General features: G+C 35.5%; 1 protein-coding gene across 1 annotated transcript in view; it reads right to left on the reverse strand.

Annotated features, from left to right (window-relative positions):
* The window catches only part of KPNA3 (karyopherin subunit alpha 3), a 95,800-nt gene that overhangs the window by 39,387 nt on the left and 33,837 nt on the right, over positions 1 to 22,576 (reverse strand). Inside the window, exon 2 of the mRNA XM_027590500.2 lies at positions 12,246 to 12,290. Within this exon, the coding sequence (XP_027446301.1) occupies positions 12,246 to 12,290 (45 nt within the window). The remainder of the gene's footprint in view (positions 1 to 12,245; positions 12,291 to 22,576) is intronic.

The following is a 22,576-nucleotide window of genomic DNA, read 5'->3' on the forward strand; positions in this document are numbered from 1 at the left end:
CAAATGGCACTGGGAAAACTGGACAGCGACATGCAAATGAAAGAAACTAGATCACTTTCTTACACCATATGCAAAAATAAATTAAAAATGGGTTAAAGACCTAAATGTGAGACCTGAAACCATAAAAATCCTAGAAGAGAGCACAGGCAGTAAGCTCTGACATTGCCTATAGCAACCTTTTTCTGGATATGTTTCTTGAGGCAAGGGACACAAAAGCAAAAATAAACTATTGGTAATACATCAAAATAAAAAGCTTCTGCACAGTGAAGAAGATAAGAAGATGATCATCAAGACTAAAAGGCAATCTATGGAATGGGAGGATATATTTGCATATGGCCTATCTGATAAAGGATTAGTATCCAAAGAATTTATAACACTCAACACCCCCAAAATAAATAATCTAACTAAAAAATGACAGAAGACATGAACAGACAGAAGACATACAGATGGCCAACAGACACATGAAAAGATGCGTACCATCATTGACCAGGGAAATGCAAATCAAAAACTGCAATGAGATATCACCTCACATCTGTCAGAATGGCTTAAATCAAAAACACAAGAAACAACAAGTGTTGGCGAGGATGTGGAAAAAAAGGAACCCTCTTACACTGTTGGTGGGAAGGCAAACTGGTGCAGCCACTCTGGAAAACAATATGGAGGTTCCTCAAAAAGTTAAAAGTAGATCTACCCTACGATCTAGCAATCACACTACTGGGTATTTACTCAAAGAATACAAAAACACTAATTCAAAGGAATACCTACACCCCTATGTTTATTGCAGTATTATTTACAATAGCCAGGATATGGAAGCAGCCCGTGTCCACTGAATGATAAATGGATAAAGAAGATGTGGCTCAGTCGAATTGAGTGTCTGACTCTTGATTTCAACTCAGGTCATGATCTCAGGGTCATGAGATTGAGCCCGATGTCGGGCTCCACACTCAGCGTGGAGTTTGTCTGGGATTCTTTCCTTCTCTCTGCCCCTTTCCCCACTCACACACTCTCTTGCTCACTCACTCAAAATAAATAAACAGAATCTTTTAAAAAGAGAACCTGGGCTAGGGAGTTTTGCATTATTTCTTATAACTGCATTCACATTGATAATTGTCTCAATCATAACTTCAATTAATAAAACCCTGATCAATCAAAACTTCCATTAATGAAACCCTGAATTAATTTCTTCTTAAGTTTTTATTTTAATTCCAGTTACTTAACATAGTGTTATATTACTTTCAGGTGTGCAATACAGTGATTCAACACTTCCATACAACACCCGGTGCTCATCACAATAGGTGAACTCCTTAATCCCCATCACCTATTTAAACCAATCCCCCAACCCCTCCCCTTGGTAACCATCAGTTTGTTCTCTATACTTAAGGTTTGTTTCTTATTTCTCTTTTGTCCCTTTGCTCGCTTGTTTTATTCCTTAAATTGCATATATGAGTGAAATCATAACTGTATTTGTCTTTCTCTGACTTACTTTGCTTAGCCTAATACTCTACCTCCATTCATGTCATTGCAAATGGGAAGATTTCATTCTTTTTTATGGCTGAATAATATTCTATTATATATATAAGCCATATCTTTTTTTTTTTTAAAGATTTTATTTATTTATTTAAGACAGAGAGAGAAAGAGAGAGAGCACAAGTGCATGTGAGCATGAGCAGGGGGAAGGGACAGAATCAGACTCCCTGCTGAGCAGGGAGCCCGATGCAGGGCTCAATCCCAGGACCCTGGGATCATGACCTGAGTGGAAGGCAGATGCTTAACCAACTGACCCACCCTGGTATTCCTAGCCCAGATTCCCTTAATTAACATTTTGCCAAACTATAGTATAACATCACAACAACCAAGACATTGACACTGATACAACCCACTGATCTTATTCAGAATTCCTGCCTTACTTGCATTCACTGTATAAAAGTTTATATGTATTAATTCTATACAATTTTATCACCAGCAGAGGTTCATGTATCCATCATTATAGTCAAAATACAGAACAGTTCCAAAAACAGAAGACACCCTTCTGTTGCCCTTTTATAAGCAATCTCTACCTCTCCTCCCTGTCCCTATATCTAACCCCTGCAACCACTAATCTGTCCTTCATTTCTAAAATTTTATCATTTCAAAAATGTTATATAAATAGAATCACCCAGTATATAATCTTTTTGTGATGGGCTTTCCTTTGCCCAGCATAATTCCCCAGAAATTCACGTAAGTTGTTGCTTCTATCAATAGTCTGTTCCTTTTAATTGCTGAGTGGTATTTCATGGCAAAGACATACCAAAGATTAACCAATTACCCTTTATTTATTTATTTTAAAGATTTTATTTATTTATTTGACAGAGAGAGACACAGCGAGAGGGAACACAAGCAGGGGAAGAAGGAGAAGCAGGCTTCCCACGGAGCAGGGAGCCCGATGCAGGACTCGATCCCAGGATTCTGGGATCATGACCTGAGCCGAAGGCAGACGCTTAACCGACTGAGCCACCCCGGCGCCCCTAACCAATTACCCTTTAAAGACATCTGGATTGTTCCCAGGTTTTGGCTATTACAAAATAAAGTTGTTACAAACATTCATGTACAGATTTTGTACGAACACCAGTTCTTGTATCTCTGGGATAAATGAGCAGGAGTATAACTGGTAGGCTGTATAGTAGCAATGTGTTTTCCAGAGTGAGTGTACCATTCCACATTCCCATCAGCAACATATGAGTGATCCAATTTCTCTACATCCTCTCTAGCATTTCATGTCGTCACTATTTTTTATTTTAGCCATTCTAATAGATGCTTAGTTGGTTTTAATCCATATTTCTTTGATGACTAATAATGTATTAATAATCATAATTACAATAAGTGCCATGTGTATATCTCCTTCAATGAAATGTCTCTTCTCATTCTTGCCCATTTTTTTAATTAGGGTTTTTTTTGTTTTGTTTTTTACTGTTAACCTTTAAGAGTTTATTATATATACTAGATACTAGTCCTGTATTGGATATGTGGTTTTCATCTTAGCTCTAGCTTGTATTTTCAACCTCTTCATACGAGCTTTCACAGAATAAAATTTTTTAATTTATTAAGGTCCAACTTTCTTTTTATGGATTATGCTTTTGTGGTCAACTGTAAGAACCATCTGCCTGGCTCTGGATCCTGAAAATTTTCCTCCATTTTTTCCCTACAAGTTTTATACTTTTGTCTTTTACATTTAAGTCTAGGATCCATTTTATGTATTTGTATAGGTGTGAGAATGAGGTTGAAGTTATTTATTTTTGCCTATGGATTTCCAATTGCTCTAGTACCATTTGCTAAAGAAGCTATTCTTTCTCCATTGATTTAGTTTTGCACCTGCCAAAAGGAACTTCGGTGTATCTATGTGGGTTTATTTCTGGGTTCTATCTTCTGTTCCATTGAGCAATGTGTCCATCCTTCAGCCGATACCATGCAGTATTCATTGCTGTAGCTATTCCATACGCCTTAATACTGAGTAGAGCAATTGCTCCTGTTTTTATTCTCTGTCAGGATTGTTTTAGGTCTTCTAGAGCCTGTGCCTTTCCATAAACATTTTAAAGTAAGCTTGTCTGGGGGCACATGGGTAGACCAGATGGTTAAGAGTCTGACTCTTGATTTGGGCTCAGCTCATGAGACTGAGCCCTGTTAGTATCTTGGTGAGAATTTTGGCATCCATATTCATCAGGGATAGTCGTCTATAATTCTCCTTCTTGGTGGGGTCTTTGTCTGGTTTTGGGATCAAGGTAATGCTGGTCTCGTAAAAAGAGTTTGGAAGTTTTCCTTCCCTTTCTATTTTTTAAAAGAGCTTCAGAAGAATAGGTATTGGTTCTTCTTTAAAGGTTTGGTAGAATTCCTCTGGGAAGCCATCTGGCCCTGGGCTCTTGTTTGCTGGGATATTTTTTTTTTTTTAAGATTTTATTTATTTACTTGACAGAAAGAGACACAGTGAGAGAGGGAATGCAGGCAGGGGGAGTGGGAAAGGGAGAAGCAGGCTTCCCACCAAGCAGGGAGCCTGATGCGGGGCTCGATCCCAGGACCCTGGGATCACGAACTGAGCCAAAGGCAGATGCCCAACAACTGAGCCACCCAGCGCCCCTGGGAGATTTTTGATCACTGCTTCAATTTCCTTACTGGATATGGTTCTGTTCAGGTTTTCCATTTCTTCCTGTTTCAGTTTTGGTAAATTTATATGTCTCTAGGAATGCATCCATTTCTTCCAGATTGCCTAATTTGTTGGCTTTGCTCATAATATTTTCCTACAACTGTATTTCTTCAGTGTTGGTTGTGATCTCTCCTTTTTCATCCATCATTTATTTGGGTCCTTTCTCTTTTCTTTTTGATAAATATGGCCAGGGGTTTAACGATCTTATTAATTCTTTCTAAGAATCAGCTCCTACTTTCATTGATCTGTTCTACTGTTCTTTTGGTTTCTATTTCATTGATTTCTGCTCTAATTTCATTAGTTCTCTTCTCCTTCTGGGTTTAGGCTTTATTTGGGGTTCTTTCTCCAGCTCCTTTGGGTGTAAGGTAAGGTTGTGTATTTGAGACCTTTCTTGTTTCTTGAGAAAGGCTTGTATTGCTATATACTTCCCTCTTAGGACTGCCTTTGCTGCATCCCAAAGGTTTTGAACAGTTGTGTTTTCATTTTCATCTGTTTCCATGAATTTTTTTAATTCTTCTTTAATTTCCTGGTTGACAGATTCATTTTTTTAATTTATTATGTTCATCACCATACATTACATCATTAGTTTTTGATGTAGCATTCCATGATTCACTGTTTGCATATAAATACTCAGTGCTCTATTCAATACGTGCCCTCTTTAATACCCATCACCTGGCTAACCCATCCCCCCACATTCATTCTTTAGTAGGATGCTCTTTAGCCTCCATGTATTTGAGTTCTTTCCAAATTTCCTCTTGTGACTGAATTCCAGTTTCAAAGCACTGTGGTTCTAAAATATGTAGGGAATGATCCCAATCTTTTGATACCGGTTGAGACCTGATTTGTGACCCAGTATGTGATCTATTTTGGAGAATGTTCCATGTGCACTTGAGAAGAATGTGTATTCTGTTATGCTGGGATGAAATGCTTTGAATATATCTGTGAAGTCCATCTGGCCCAGTGTGTCATTCAAAGCCTTTATTTCCTTGTTGATCTTTTGCTTAGATGATCTGTCCATTTCAGTGAGGGGGGTGTTAAATTCCCCTACTATTATTGTATAACTGTCAATTTGTTTCTTTGATTTTGTTATTAATTGGCTTATACAATTGGCTGTTCCCACAGTAGGGGCATAGATATTTAAAACTGTTAGATCTTCTTGTTGGGTAGACCCTTTATGATATAGTATCCTTCTTCATCTCTTATTACAGTCTTTGGTTTAAAATCTAATTTGTCTGATATGAAGACTGCTATCCCAGCTTTCTTTTGATGTCCATTAGCATGATAAATGGTTTTCCATCCCCTCACTTTAAATCTGGAGGTGTCTTTGGGTCTAAAATGAGTCTTTTGCAGACAGCATATCAATGGGTCTTGCTTTTTTATCCAAACTGATATTCTGTGTGTTTTGATTGGGGCATTTAGCCCATTTACAGAGTAACTATTGAAAGATATGAATTTAGTGCCTTGTATTACCTGTAAAGTGACTGTTTCTGTAGATTGTCTCTGTTCCTTTTTGCTTTATGTTGCTTTTGGGCTCTCTCTTTGCTTAAAGGATCCCCTTTAATATTTCCTGTAGGGCTGGTTTGGTGATCACAAATTCTTTTGGTTTGTTTGTCCTGGAAGCTTTTTAGCACTCCTTCTATTTTGAATGACATCCTAGCTGGATAAAGTATCGTTGGCTGCACATTTTTCTCATTTTGCATGCTGAATGTATGATGCCAGTCCTTTCTGGGTGGCCAGGTCTCTGTGGATAGGTCTGTTGCCAATCCAATGTTTCTACCCTTGTAGGTTACAGACCTCTTGTCCTGAGCTGCTTTCAGGATTTTCTCTGTCTCTGAGATTTTCAAGTTTCACTATTATATGTCAGGGTGTTAACCTATTTTTATTCATTTTGAGGGGGATTCTCTGTGCCTCCTGGATTTTGATGCCTGTTTCCTTCCCCAGATTAGGGAAGTTTTCCGCTATAATTTGCTCCAATATACCTTCCCCTCTCTCTCTCTTTCCTCTTCCTCTGGGATCCCAATTATTCTAATATTGTTCCCCTTGATAGTATCACTTATCTCTTGAATTCTCCCTTTGTGATCCAGTAGTTGTTTATCTCTGTTTTCCTCACCTTCTTTATTCTCCATCATTTGGTCTTCTATATCACTAATTCTCTCTTCTGCCTTATTTATCCTAGCAGTTAGGCCCTCCATTTCTGATTGCATCTCATTAATAGCCTTTTTGATTTCAACTTGGATAGATTTGTTTTTATTTCTCCAGAAAGGGATTCTCTAGTGTTTTCTATTTTTTTTTCAAGCCCAGCTAGTATCTTTATAATTGTTATTCTGAACTCTAGTTCTGACATCTTATTTATGTCCCATACTGATTAGGTCCCTGGCAGTCAGTGGAGCCTCTTGTTCTCTTTTTTGATGTGAATTTTTCCATCTTATCATTCTGTCCAAAGAAGAATAAATGAGTGAGAAACAAAATACTAAAATGGCAAAAATGACCCCAGAGAAAAAGGATCTGCACTCAGAAAACTACAGAACACTCATAAAAGAAATTGAGGAAGGCACAAGGAAATGGAAAAACAGTCCCTGCTCATGGATTGGAAGAATATTGTTAAGATGTTTATGCTACCTAAAGCAATCTACACATTCAATGCAATCCCTATCAAAATACCATCAACTTCTTTTCACAGAGCTGGAACAAATAATCCTAAAATTTGTATGGAACCAGAAAAGATCCCAAATAGCCAAAGGAATGTTGGAAAAGAAAACCAAAACTGGTGGCATCACAATGCCTAACTTCAAGCTCTATTACAAAGCTGTAATCATCAAGACAGTATGGTACTGGCACAAAAACAGACACATAGGCCAATGGAACAGAATAGAGAACCCAAAAATGGACCCGCATCTCTACGGTCAACTAATCTTTGACAAAGCAGGAAAGAATATCCAATGGAAAAAGGACAGTCTCTTCAATAAATGGTGCTGGAAAAATTGGACAGCCCCAAGTAGAATAACAAAACTGGACCATTTCCTTACACCATACACAAAAATAGACTCAAAATGTATGGAAGACCTAAATGTAAGACAGGAATCCATCAAAATCCTAGAGAAGAACATAGGCAGCAACCTCTTCAACCTCAGCCATAGCAACTTCTTGCTAGACATGTCTCCAAAGGCAAGGAAAGAAAGGCAAAAATGAACTATTGGGACTTCATCAAGATAAAAAGCTTTTGCACAGCAAAGGAAACAGTGAACAAAACCAAAAGGCAACTGACAGAATGGGAGAAGAGATTTGCAAATGACATATCACATAAAGGGCTAGAATCCAAAATCTATAAAGAACTTATCAAACTGAACACTCAAAGTACAAATAATCCAGTTAAGAAATGGGCAGAAGACATGAACAGGCATTTCTCCAAAGAAGACATACAAATGACCAACAGACACATGAAAAAATGCTCAGCATCACTTGGTATCAGGGAAATACAAATCAAAACCTCAATGAGATACCACTTCACACCAGTCAGAATGGCTAAAATTAACAAGTCAGGAAACGACAGATGTTGGCAAGGATGCAGAGAAAGGGGAACCCTCTTACACTGTTGGTGGGAATGGAAGCTGGTGCAGCCACTATGGAAAACAGTGTAGAGGTTCCTCAAAAAGTTGAAAATAGAACTACCCTATGACCCAGCAATTGCACTACTGGGTATTTGTAGTGATCTGAAGGGGCACATGCACCCCAATGTTTATAGCAGCAATGTCCATAATAGCCAAACTATGGAAAGAACCAGATGTCCATCAACAGATGAATGGATAAAGAAGATGTGGTATATATATATATATATATATATATATATATATATATATATATATATATATATATATACACACACACACAATAGAATATTACTCAGCCATCAAAAAAAGAAATCTTGCCATCTGAAATGACATGGATGGAACTAGAGGGTAGTATGGTAAGCAAAATAAGACAATCAAAGAAAGACAAGTATCATATGATTTCACTCATATGTGGAATTTAAGAAAGAAAACAGAGGATCATAGGGGAAGAGAGGAAAAAATGAAACAAGACAAAACCAGAGAGGGAGAGAAACCATAAAAGACTCTTAATCATAAGAAACAAACAGGGTTGCTGGAGGGGAGGGAGGTGGGGGAATGGGCTAACTGGAAGACAGACATTAAGGAGGGCATGTGATGTAATGAGCACTGGGTATTATGTAAGACTGATGAATCACAGACCTGTACCTCTGAAACCAATAATACATTATATGTTAATTAATTGAATTTAAATTAAAGAAATTAAAAAAATAAAATCTTAAAAATGGTATTGTACTTATAATTTTGATTTCTGCATGTTCACTGTTAGCATATATAAGCCATTGACTTTTATGTGTTAATCTTGTATTCTGTGACCTTGCTGAATTTAGTAATTTGAGGAGCTTTTCTGTAGATTCTTTAGGATTTTCTACATAGACAATCATGCCATCTGCAAATAGGGACAGTTTTATCTTTTCCTTTCTAAACTAAACGCCTTTTATTTATTCTTCTTGACTTATGGCACTGGCCTGAATTGCCAGAACTGTATTAAATAAGAGCAATAAGAGTAGACACCCTTGCCTTGTTCTCAGATCTTAGGGGGAAAGCATTCGGCTTTCACTTAATGTTCACCGTTAAGTATGATGTTAGCTGTAGGTTTTTGCAGATGTTCTTTATCAAGTTGAGCACGTTCTATCTGTAATTTATTTAGAATTTTATCAGGATGAATGTTGGATTTTGTTTCTGTATTAATGAATATGATCATATGAATTTTCTTTATTATCTTGTTGATATAGGGGAATTCAGGCTATTTTTAAAAAGATATCTTACTAAAAGGCCAAACAATTAAAACAATTATACTGTATCTGATTAGTCAAGTAGGGCATTTTGGTGGTGTTTTTCATTATGTAAGAACTTAAGCAACCCTACCCCCAGATGTAATGACAATAAAATCCTAATGGAATATCTGACTGATCAATCACCAAGAGAAGATTATATAAAGTTTAATATAATGTGCTAAAGTTAAAAATGTCAGCAGCAGGTTTTGGACTGATTTTCAACTCATGAATGAGTTTCAACTCATGAATTATTCACTCAACAAACATTTACCTTGAGAGGCGTATCAGCTGTGTGATTTTAGGCAAGTTATTTAACTCCTATGTAACTCTGTTTACAACACGATATAAAACAGAAGTACAGACTTCTGTGTAAGTGTTGATACAAAAGTACTTACTTAAATAGGAAAGTAAGATATCAGGGAGGTAAAAGAAGACAAAAAGTTCAAAAAAAAAAGAATGTGAGGCCAGTAAAAACAGTAGGCATAATAATTACATTTCATTCTTAATTCGACAGAGCAGATACTGTGTTATTCAAAGTATGATCCCTGAACTGGCTAAAATTTCTCAATTTGTTACAGGTCTGCTACAAGATATGAAGCTTGTGCCAGAAATCAACCATGAAACTAAACACACTGTTTAGTTCTATTATTTATTTATTTATTTAGGCAGAAGGATTTTTTTTGGTAAAAGAAGCAGTCCCTTGTTTAATATTTTGTCATAAGCTCCCTAATTTGGCACAGATTAGGACTTTTGAATAGTACTGCTTTGTCTCTATCGTATGTCTTAAAAATTCAATAAATGATTTTTTAAAAGTTCAATAAATGATTTAAATATACAGAAAATTTTAAGATATCATAATCAATTTAATTCTTGAATATTAGCATTTAATAAGTACCAACTATTGGTCCAGAACTTGACTAGGCATTTAGGGATAGGCTGGGAGAGTGACTTGAGAGTACTTGGGGTGGGGGAGTGTGGTTATCAACCCTCACTTTAAAAGATTACAATATAATGCAAATGGGTAGAGCTAATCTATGAAACTGTGGAAACTAGCTTTCTTGTATTTTTCAAGAATCTCAATATCATTAACAACAATGCTGTGATTTTTCCCTCAATGGAGCTACAGAGACAGCAAGACTAGAAGTAGAGACAGACACTGACTATAAAGAGTAAAGGAATCTTCTCTTGAAGGGCTCTCCACACCTCTGTACAATCATATCAAAATCAATTAAGCTTGGTCTGAAGTTTAGGCTTTGTTTCAGGAATGGTGCACATTCTGCGGCTTAACCAGGGAATTCTGAAGTGTGAAGTAAGGAATTTCTTGAGATTTCTTTAGTTAATTTCATTTTTGATCCTTCTATAAGGATTTCTAGGAACTGATTCTAGTGACTGAAAAGGAAATAATGTTATCTAGGAAGAAAAAGAATAGCTAAGAGGACTCTAAGGTAACCAAAATGGGTATTTAAAAAGATGTACTCTGACAAGCAAGAAATTTTATTTCTATAAATTAAGTACAGAAGACAGCACAACTATGGAAGGAAGAACAAATAGCCAAATATAAAAACAAATGAATAGCTTGAATTTATAAGCATATTAGAAGAGCTAGAAAGCTTAAAATAAGAGGAGGATTCTGAATAACACCAGGACTAACACAAAAGTTTTAGAGTTGTTTTCCAAGCATGAAATGTAGGGAAAAATAAAGGCCCACATCTGGGGATAGCTGGTATAATGTTACAGATGTTTTACTCCTACTGTCTCTATTGAGGAGAATGATCTTTACATGATGAATGTAAAAAACTAGACACAGAAGGACACTTACTGTCCTATTTACATAAAGTTCAAACTATGCAAAATAATCTATAATATTAAAAACCAAGATAATGGTTACCCTTGGGGGAAAGGAGTAACTGGGAAGGAGCCTTGGAATACAGGTAACATTCTCTTTCTTGATCTAGGAGCTTATTATACAGATGTGTTCACTTTGTGAATATTCATCAAGCTGTACACTTAACATGTGTTGACATTTTTCTATGTATGTTATATGCTAATAAAAGTTAAAAAGGAAAAAAAGAAGCTAGATCCGAGTGTTAAGATTGGCAAGGAGCTCACCTCACTCTCTTTATTAAGCTAAGGCTTAGTTTACTTCTCTGGTCCAAATGAACCAAGGATCTGAAAAAACTTGAAAATATGATTGCCAAATCACTGTTGTTGATCTGTAAGTATCTTCGAAGAGGTTAAGGAGTTGAAAGAACACTGGAATTAGCAAGCATTTTTCAACTGTACTAAAGACTAGGGGAGGTACATAGGGAGTACAGGAAAATCAATTTCAGGAACTATATACTATACCAATGAGCATAATATTGATGCTGGGTAAAAATTCATGACCCAAAGTAGGTATTTAATAAATAGTTACTAAATAAATAAATGCACAGGTCTATTTATAGTTATAGTAACAGGAAGACTGTTACTCTCAGAATCAAGACCTTCCTTCTCTCCAAAACTGAAAAGTTTCAAGATGGTAATTTAATATAGAAATTTCAGGAGTGAATTAAGATCAAGAAAAGGATCTAATCTAAGATGAACACAAAGATTTGGAAATAAATTTCAAAATCTATTTTTTTAATGTTCATGTAATATAGAGAATTAGTTATGTGTATTTTCTTGACTGGCAATTAAAATATTTGCTTCAAATAAAATGAACTTGCATGAATACAGAATCTCACGAAGGTTAACTCTAAAGTCCTCAAAAAAAAAACTCCAAAAGAAAATACAATACATTTTAACAGCAGTTTCATTTAATTGGTAAGATATCAGGTTATTTTACTTTTATTTTTCTAAAGTATCTTTAACAAGTACGTGTAACTTTTACGTGAAGAAAGTGGAAGAATCCTTTCTAGCCCAAAGAAAGAGGATATTAAGAAACAAAACAAAACAGAAGAGTAACTAGTTTCATCAGATGTGAGAATTTCAATCCTGGCACTAAAATACTTCACACAGTATGTAGTACCTCAATAAATGAAAGCTATTGTAAGTATATACCATTATTAACTATTTAATGATATATTTTTATGCTGTGTGGCTTAGGGATGACCACTAATTTGCTATAGGGTTTTCATAATTCAAGTTATACAGAATTTTAAAATCAGAAAAACCTCCTAATTACTTTCTCTTAAATGCAATCACTCTTACCTTTCGCAGTTCAACTGTCACTTCATTCCGGTGTCTTCGCATTGTCTAAAAGGAAAAATAAAGAATACATAAGTACTGAAGATTAATACTGCTAGTAGATAAATTAAGGTCTAAGGTGTTTAATATTTAAAAACTTTTTAGAAGTAATTCATTGTTAAGGATTAAGGACTGGTCAGTTTTAGATTTTAAATGAACCATGGAGTTTAAAAAGCTGAAACTCCTGTCTATTTTACTGGATATCTGTTGGTTAATTTTGTGGGGAGTGGGAGGTGGGACTTGGCTGCCTAGAATCCATTCCCCTTTCCTAACTGCACCCAGGTTTCTTTGGGGAATTATATGCCCTCCACTGTGGACTGCCCTGATCGAACTCCTATTAAAGTATCTCATTCTCTCCTAGTTTTGAATAGGGCATGAGACCGAAACCATGCCAGCAGAACTTTCTCCCCCTGAACATTGAGCAAAGCGGAAAGGAAAATAAAAGAAGGGTAGCACATTAATTTCCAAAGGAAATATCTGGACAAGATAGTGAATAATACTTATATGCTGGAGCTGCTCTATTCCCAGTTCTCAGGTGTCCCTATTCATTCTATGAACTACCTATATTCTTCCAATAAATTATGGTTTTGCTTAAGTTGGCCAGAGTTGGTTTTTGAAGTTTGCAACCAATGATTATCTGTCTCAAATGATTCACAATTTAAAAAAGGAAATAACTTATTGTCATGGCCTTAAAACCACATGAAAAGGAAAATAAATTTGGGATAGCTATTTTGTATCAAAAGGCAAAGTATCCTTCTAAGTTTCCTGAAAGGCTCTATCAGGCATGGTCGTATCAGGAATGACGGAAAGGATTAGATAGCCCCTCTCCCCTTGATGTACTGATATGATGGATTATCTTATAACACATATAAGTATGGTACTTACGTTTTTGGATTTAAGGCTACATTAAGGTTACACGGTCATGGTATATTATTATTTTAATATATTGCCAGATTCGGTATGCTATTTTATTTAATAATTCTTTTGTTATGGTATCTCTGTCAAATTTTCTTAAATTGCAGTGATAAATTAATTCTCTTCTTAGGAAAAAAAAATCCCATGAAAATCAAATTATAAAGTTGGTTAAATACACTGAAATATTAATCTAGATATAACTTATGCTTAAATATATATATTAAATGTAAACAAAACTGCCAAACAAAATTCAAATTAGTAGCATTCATTTAATGTGAAGAAATGATTCACTGATAAAAATATTTTCTCTAGTAGGGTTCAAGAGTAGAAAGATAGAACCTTGAATCTAATTCTATGTTTCTTTGTTTTGACTTTAATATGATGAATACACAGACTGCTTCATGTAAAATTCATCATATAGAATGGTAATAAACGTTGAGCAATTTTCAAATACAATATTATTTTGATAACTCTAAACTGTCTTGATTCACTTGAAGATTAGAACTGCACTGCAATTAAAATTTGCCTATATGACTATCTAATCCAGTTGTTACTAGAACTGAGAAGGAAAAATATTTTCATTGCAATAAATACTACATTTAATTATTTATGAACTGTTAATAAGATGATAGGCACACAACAAAAAAGATCAGGCAACATATCCCTTACAAAATACGATCAAGTTAATGCTATCCTGTAATTCACATTAAAATACTTCAGCATCAATAGGAGTGGTGAGTCAACTTCTAAAGTTCCCTAAATTAGGAATCCACACTTCAAAGTAAGTTAGCTAGCATCTGAAGCATCCATATCAGAAGTTAGCTCCCAGTTAAGTGCTTCAAATTCCAACATCTGAATTTAGACAATGGTTTGTTAATTAGTATAAGAAATGTTGAAAATAACTTTTTTTTTTTTTGCTGAAATGGAACTGTACAGATTGACTAGGAATATTGTACATGTGCCTTGATTCTTATCTGTTTGCAGTTTAAGAATCTGGCAAGTCCAGCAGTCTGTCTTCAGAGAAGTTTCTGAGTCTAGGCCTCCCTTTGATCCTATATTTCACCCTTTCTTGGGGGATTTTGTCACCTAATCCTAATCAGTTCTTTGTGGTATATGCTTATAGTTCAAGTTTTATTACAAGGTGGTAACTGCTTGCTAACACATGCTTGTATAAGTGGCAGAATTCTAAAGCTTCTTTTATTATAACATAACTCACTGCTAGTAAAATTGCTAAGGAAAAAATACCTATCTCTAATAGTTAAGGGCCTCCTACTCACCCAAAAGAACCATATGCATGTAAAATAGCCAAATGACTTAGGTCAATCAGCCACAGGTACTGACTACTATGTATCTGATAAAAGTACCAATGAGTTAGTCATGACTTATTCTGTTCTCTGAATTACAGAAAAAGGCTCCATCTTGGGCCCTCTCCTCCCTAACATTCTTCCCAAGTGATCTCATCTACTCTCATGTCTTCAATTACTATCTGACGACCACTCTCAAATATCCATGTTTAGTTCAGTCCTCTTGCCTGAGCTCCAAATCTGTAAGTATTATATTCACTCACTCAAGAAAAATTTACTGAATACATCTAAAATGCACCAGGCACTATGCCTGCAACTGAGAGACAAGTATAGAATTTACAGTCTAGTACAGTGTCAGCAAACCGCAGCCTGTGGCCCAAATCTTATGGGCTGTTTTCTGTAGGAATGAACAGGAATGGTTTTTACACTTTTAGCTGGTTATATTATAAATGATATTAAGTATCCATGTAATATCCTTATTTTTGTCTCTTGGCTCCCAAAACCTAAAATATTTACCTTCTGTCCCTTTAAGAAAAAGTTTGCCAACAGTTGGTCTAGTGAAAAATACATTAGTAGTAAGCGTAATATAAATGTGTTAAATGTTAAGATAAGAAAATAAATAAAGTTCAGTATCAGAAGGAGACATGATTAGGGAATCAGGAAACAGCTCCCTGAAGAAATGAAATATGTCTATTATGTTTGTTTGGGGGTAGAGGATAGACTGTTGTTGCAAGGCCTCACATTTAGCATGCTTACAAATATAATAGCTGATCCCTCTCCTCCCTCTACTCCTCCCCTCCCCAAAAAACTACTCTTCTGTGAATATTCCTAATATTAGGAAAAAGCACCACCATCCAAACAGTTGTAAGAACCCCAATCTTAGGAGATCTGCCATGTCTGCTCAGTCTCTCACTCTTTGACATCCAACAAGTTACCAAAAATAGGATTCACACCTTCTGGCTCCACTGCCGTTATCCTAGACTACGTCACCATCCTCTCACCTGGATCACCACAATAGCCTCCTAACTAGTCTACTTGGGTTGTCTTTCTCTTGAATAAAAGTTGGGTTGTCTTTCTCTTGAATAAAAGTTCTCAATTAAGTTTTCAATCTCCTATAATCTCCCCCGACACACACACACACACACACACACACACACACACACACACACACACACACACACACACACACACACACACACACACACACACACACACACACACACACACACACTCACCAGGACAGCCAAACCAAAACCCCATGGACAAAATCTACAAGATTGAGTGACAAGGTATCCCTAAGAATTCTCAAATACAAGCAGAATCTGGGTCAAATCGTCAACTATAAGACTCACATGGTATCAGCATGTATACAGAAGGAAACAGAAAAGCAGAAATAATACGGTAGGTAACTGAAGGACTTGCGGCTAGAAAAACCCCAAATCATAAATCACTTGAGTTTAAAAAGGCAATTTGCAAATAGCTACAAATGGAAAAGATCTTTTTGTATACACCAACACCAACACTGTAAGGTATGATAAGGCTCTAGACTCGAAAACTAAGGACTGAAGTCTCCCTTTCTGGGCACTGCCCTGCACTGAAAAGAACTTGGGGGAGAAGAATCCCGATTGAGCAAGACAGGCACAATGAAGCAAAGAAAAGGAGGGTCCAGACAAAAGTGGGTTAATGAAACAGAGACTGAACTCAGAACATAGAAAGCTAAATACTTCTTATCATTTTGTAAAAATCAACAGAAGAAGAGGGGTATAGGCTGGTAAAGCTAGAAAAACTATCCTGACCAATCCCTTGCTCCAAAAAGTTCAGGAAATATAAATGAACAACAGAAAAGGGTTGAGATCAAATTACATGCAAAACGAAATGCATTTCGTTATTCCTCCTTATTTTCCATAAGGAGGAGAATGTTGACACTAAAAGCTTGCCACCAAAAAGCCATACCTACAAGACAGATGAAAATTATATCCAAGAAAATGTGAAATAACATTCTAAATCAGAATTAGAAAAACTCAGAAATCAGGTGCTAAAAATAGGAAAGAATTTGAAGTAAAAGAAAAAAATTATTTCAGAAAGGAAACCTAACCAAGAACAGTCATGAGATTCAATACACAACAGATAATGCTTAAGAGATAAATGTGCAAATAAATTTTTTTTAAGATTTTATTTATTTATTTGAGAGAGAGAGAGAACGACAGATAGAAAGCACGAGAGGGAAAAGAGTCAGAGGGAGAAGGAGACTCCCCGCTGAGCAGGAAGCCTGACGTGGGACTCGATTCCGGGACTCCAGGATCATGACCTGAGCCGAAGGCAGTCGCCGAACCAACTGAGCCACCAAGGCGCCCTGTGCAAATAAATTTTTAATCGAAAGAAATGAAGGTGGGAAACACCTGACTGGCTTAGTCAGTAGGGTATGCGACTCTTGATCTCAGGGTTGTAAGTTTGAGCCCCACATTGGGTGTAGAGATTACTTAAAATCTGAAAAAGAAAAGAAAGAAAGAAATGGAGGTGAAAATATTAGAATGAAAGTGACAATAAAGCTAAGGAAAGATCCTACATACCTATAATAAGGAGACCTCAAAGAAGAAAACCAAAGCAATGAAATAAAGCAAATACTAAAAACTACAATTAAAGAAAAAAAAGTCCTACAACTAAAAGCCTTTAAATGAAATATTGAAAGAGTACACCAATGCCTGGGACAATTAACTGAGAGAAACCAATACCAAGATATATTAGAAAAACGAATGGATTTCCACAAAGGAAAAAAAAAAAAGAAGAAAAATGCCTTTGGACATCAGTCAAAAAAAAAAATCCAGTGATTTATTAGGTAGATATAATAAGTCAGTTCAACAAGGTCACAAGATACAACATAAAAATACAAAAATCAATTGTATGTCTATATCCTAGCAATGAATACATGGGCACCAAAATTAAAAATACACCCAGTATCATTTATAATCTCTCAAAAAAAAAAAACTTACGTATGAACCTAACAATACATGTATAGGACATACATGTTGAAAACTATACAACACTGATGAAAGAATTCAAAGATCTAAAAAAATGAAGAGAGATACTGTACTGTGTTTCTGGATTGATAGACTCAACATGGTAAAGATGTGAATTCTCCCCACAATAATACACAGGTTTAACACAATTCCTCTCAAAAATCCCAGTGATATTCTTTGTAGATACAGAAAATATTATTCTAAAATTTATACAGAAAGGCAAAGTATGGGGTGCCTGGGTGGCTCAGTCGTTAAGCGTCTGCCTTCGGCTCAGGTCATGATCCCAGAGTCCTGGGATGGAGCCCCACATCAGGCTCCCTGCTCAGCAGGAAGCCTGCTTCTCCCTCTCCCACTCCCCCTGCTTGTGTTCCCTCTCTTGCTGTCTCTCTCACTGACAAACAAACAAATAAATAAATAAATCTATCTTTAAAAAAAAAGAAAGGCAAAGTAATTAGAAGAGCTAAAACAATTTTTGAAAAAGAAGAATAAAGTGGGAGGGACCAGTCTATCCAATTTCAAGATTACATAGCTACAGCAATAAACACTGTGTGATACTGGTGGATCAATGGAACAGAATAAAAAAACAAAAACAAAATAGACCTATACAAATATGCTCAAACTGATTTCTGACAAAGGGTAAAATGCAATTCAATAAAGGAAAGATAGACTTTTCAATAAATGGTGCTGGAACAGGTAGACACTGCTAGACAAAATGTATGAATCTTAATTTAAGTCTCATATTACACAAATATTTATACAAAATGGATTGTGTTTAAGTGTAAAACTATAAAGCATTTAGAAAAAAAAAATCTCTGGGTTCTGGAGCTAGGCAAAGAGTTCTTAAATTTGACCTTAAAAGTATGATGCATAAAAGAAATAATTGGTAAATTGGACCTCATCAAAATTAAAAAACATTGCTCTGAGGAAGCCCCTCATGGGAAGGGGATGAAAAGACAAGCTACAGACTGAAAAAAAAATTTGCAAACTACATATCCACTAAAGGACTGGTATCTAGAATATATATAGAACTCTCAAAGCTCAACAGAAAGCCAATTAAATTAATCAAAATAGAAAATCAATTAAATTAGAAAATAGGCAAAAGAAATGAAGTGTATATCCTTCATCAAAGAGGATATACAGATGGCAAATAAGCACAAGAAAAGATGTTCAATATTATTAGCCATTAGGGAAATGCAAATTAAAACCACAATGAGATATTACTACACATCTATCAGAACAGCTAAAATAAATAATTGTGACCAAATGTTTATGAGGATGTGTAGAAACTCATGCATTGCTAGTGGGATTATAAAATGGTACAGCCATTAGGAAAACAGTTTCTTAAAAAACAAAACATGCAAATACCACAGTATTCAGCAACTGCACGTCTAGACCTTTATTCCAGAGACATGAAAACTTATGTTCACAGGAAATCTGTACACAAATGTTTGTAGCCATCTTACTCATAAAAACCCAAACCTGCAAACACCCCAGGTATCCTTCACCGTTTAACCAAACTATACATATGCCATAGAATACTACCCAACAGTAAAAAGGAACAAACTATTCAGACAGGCAACAACTTGGATGAATCTCCAGGGAATTATGCTAAGAGAAAAAAAGCTAATCCCAAAAGGTTACATACCATATGATTCCATTTATATAACATTCTTAAAGCAACAAAATCACAGAAATGAACAAGAGATTAGTGGTTGTCAGGGGTTGAGGAGAGGCAGAGTGAAAGGGAGGGAGTGAATTGGCAGCATGAGAGATCCTTGTGGTGATAGAAACGTTTTGTATTTCGACTGTATAAATATCAGTATTTTTCTATAGTGTTGCAAGATGTTCCCATTAGGGGAAACTGGGTACAGGGTACAAAGGATCTCTCTGTATTATGTTTTACAACTGCATGTCAATCTAGAACTATCGCAAAATATTTTTTAAAAAGGATATACTTCACATCAGATGCTGAGGAAAAGGGAAAAAAGAGGTCACAACCAATTTTAATAATGCAAATAGGGAATCAATAGATAATAATGACTAAAAGGGGGGACTAAATAAAATTAACTAACTAAATAAAGTAACAAATATACAAACCTTCCAAAATACCAAAAATAAACTAAAAAATAGTAAATAAAACAGATCACATAGAAAAATATACAGGAATAGGAAGGAAACAGGGTGAAGAGCTAAAGGAAACTAGGTACCCTTTGACTTCAGAACTATATGAAAATGAATTACATACATGTACAATGAAATTAAACTTGCAAAGAAAAGCAATTCCTAAAAGAATTTTAAAAATTAACCTAAGTGTATATTCACTTGGTGACACAGTTACACTATCCCATATAACTTTTCAACATAGTAATTTGACTGTACGTTCCCAGTCAACTCTAAAGACAAGGTAAATACAAAGAAAACTATATATACCATTTTCAGTAATCCTACTACTGGTTATAGCATTAAGATTATTATTCTGACACTGTTGTGTATGTATTTGGAAGAAAGGAAATGAGTAGTAATGTGACATTCTAATTCTACCAACCCTGGTATCAAAGAAAACAAGGAATTTCAACCTGGGACAAAGGAGATAGAGATATATGACAGAAGTTGTTTAGTAAAACCCTACTTATTGTCCTGAATTTGAATAGGAAATACCAATATATGCAGAATACATTGTTTTAAAAACATTCCTAGATCTGTCCACTTAAAATTCCTAGATCTGTCCAAAACACTCAGAAGCCACCTTGAAGGGGCTCCAGTTGGTCAAGGATGGTCAATTAGAGTATCAATAAAAATAATAACTACAATGGGGGTGCCTGGGTGGCTCAGTCAGTTGAATGTCTAACTCTTGATTTTGGCTCGAGTCATGATCTCAGGGTGGTGAGACGGAGCCCTATATCAAGCTCCGAGCTCTACATGGAGTCGGCTTGTCCCTACTCCTCTGCTCCTCCCACCTTACCCCCTCTCAAATAAATAAATAAATAAAATCTTAAAAAAAACAACAACACAATGAACTGAAACATACATATGATTCAATTCATGAATTCAGAATATGAAAAAAAACGTATTGGTCATCACTGGAAGGTGCTAATGAACCACCTCATTGTTCCTCAAAACTGATAAATGGAGAGAATCAAGCACTCATTTTGCCTTTACCTAAACAAATTTTATCATGAGGGTAACCTAACCAGTTAATAAATAAGGGAAAGTTTCTGTTTAAAATAGTATTCCAGCTAATAAAGAAAGAAGGACAGAATATCACCATTTACAACTCCTAGTAAATAATAAATTTAGGCAATGTTCCTCAATGACTGTCAGCATTACAGAGAGAAACAATCAGACACTATCTGCCATCCTGATGGAAAAGAAAACCATCACCTATGATGTACTCTTGTCCCCTCTGCCCAAAATAAAGCCTCCAGATTCAACTATCAATGTATAAAAAAAATACAGACAAATACACATGTTAAATGACACTCTAAAAGGCAAAAAAAGTGAGATTAAAAGATTACAGATTAAGAGACTAAAGTATAGGAAACAAACTGAGGGTTGCTGGAGGGGAGATGGGTGGGGGGATGGGGTAACTGGGTGACGGACATTAAGGAGGGCACATGATGTAATGAGTATTGGGCGTTATATGCAACTGATGAATCACTGAACTCTACCTCTGAAACTAATGATGTACTGTATGTTGGCTAATTGAATTAAAAAAAGATTACAGATTTAAAAAGAGACTTCAAATTCACTCAATCAGAGTAAGGCTACAGACCTTTATCTGGATACTGATCCAAACAAACTGTTCAAAAATATGTAATATTTGAGATAATTGGAAATTTGAACGATTGGATACTTTGTTAGTTTTAAAGGAGTTACTGCTATTGTTAGGGTCAGGTGTGTGAGTGAGAGAGAGAAAGAGAAAGAGAATGAGAATGTGATGATGGTATTTATTTTAAATACTATGCATACATCTTTCTTAGTAACAAAATATGTCACTTCTGGAAGACCTCATACTTTTGAGAAATCTTCTGTTTCATTAAACTGGATCCTAGCCATAACAGAAAAAATACTTTTTAAACGCATTGTTAAACTCACGTAAGTACTAAGGGGGTAGAGGAGCCAGTAAAATTAACCATGGGGGAAGCTGTCAAAAGTAAATATGTGAAAGGAAAAGTATGAGGTTAATAATCTATTCACATTGGGAACAGAAATTAAATCCAGACTCTGACGCAGGGTTAAAAAACTAAACTTCTCATTTAGCCCGAATGCTCAAGATGGCCAAAATGGACTGTTCCTCAACAGATGCAAACCTTTTCTGCTGAAAAGCAGTTCCATCAGGTTCTCAGGATTAAGGAAAAGTCACCAAATATACAAGAAAATAAACCACTATAAAGAGAGTCATAACCACAGAGTCAATGACAACTAGGAATACAGGACCACCCTCCTTAGAATTAGAACACTAAAATTAAATTATAAAACATAAAATAACTATAATAAACATTCAAGAAATAGAAAAATGAAATTAAAATTATCAGCAAGTCAGAAGAAATTATCAGAAATGACCAGATTTGGGGGCTGGCTGGCTCAGTCAATGGAGCCTGTGACTCTTGATTTTAGGATTGTGAGTCTGAGCCCCACACTGGGTGTAGAGATTACTGTAAAAAGAAAGAAAGAAAAGAAACAAAAGGAAGAAAGAGCCAGATCTGAAAAAAACAAACAAACAGAACTTTGAGAAATGAAAAATAATTGTTGAAATACAGTACTATAGCCAAAATTAAGATCTCAACAGATGGGTTTTATAAGTAGATTTGATGGAGTTTAACAGAGATTCAGTGAACTGTAAGGCAAGTCAGAAGAAACAATTATGAAATATAAGCAGCACAAATTTTATAATTACAGAAGAAAGGGTCAAAAAACATAGAGGATATAGTAAGAAGTTACAAAACAGTGCTTATTTGGGCTCCACAAAGACATTTAGAGACATTGCACAGAAGCAATGTTTGAGAGATACTGGCTGAGAACTTTACAGAATTGATGAAAAACACTGAACCACAGGTTT

Source organism: Zalophus californianus, chromosome 3 (genome assembly GCF_009762305.2).
Source record: "Zalophus californianus isolate mZalCal1 chromosome 3, mZalCal1.pri.v2, whole genome shotgun sequence".
NCBI classification, from domain to species: domain Eukaryota; kingdom Metazoa; phylum Chordata; class Mammalia; order Carnivora; family Otariidae; genus Zalophus; species Zalophus californianus.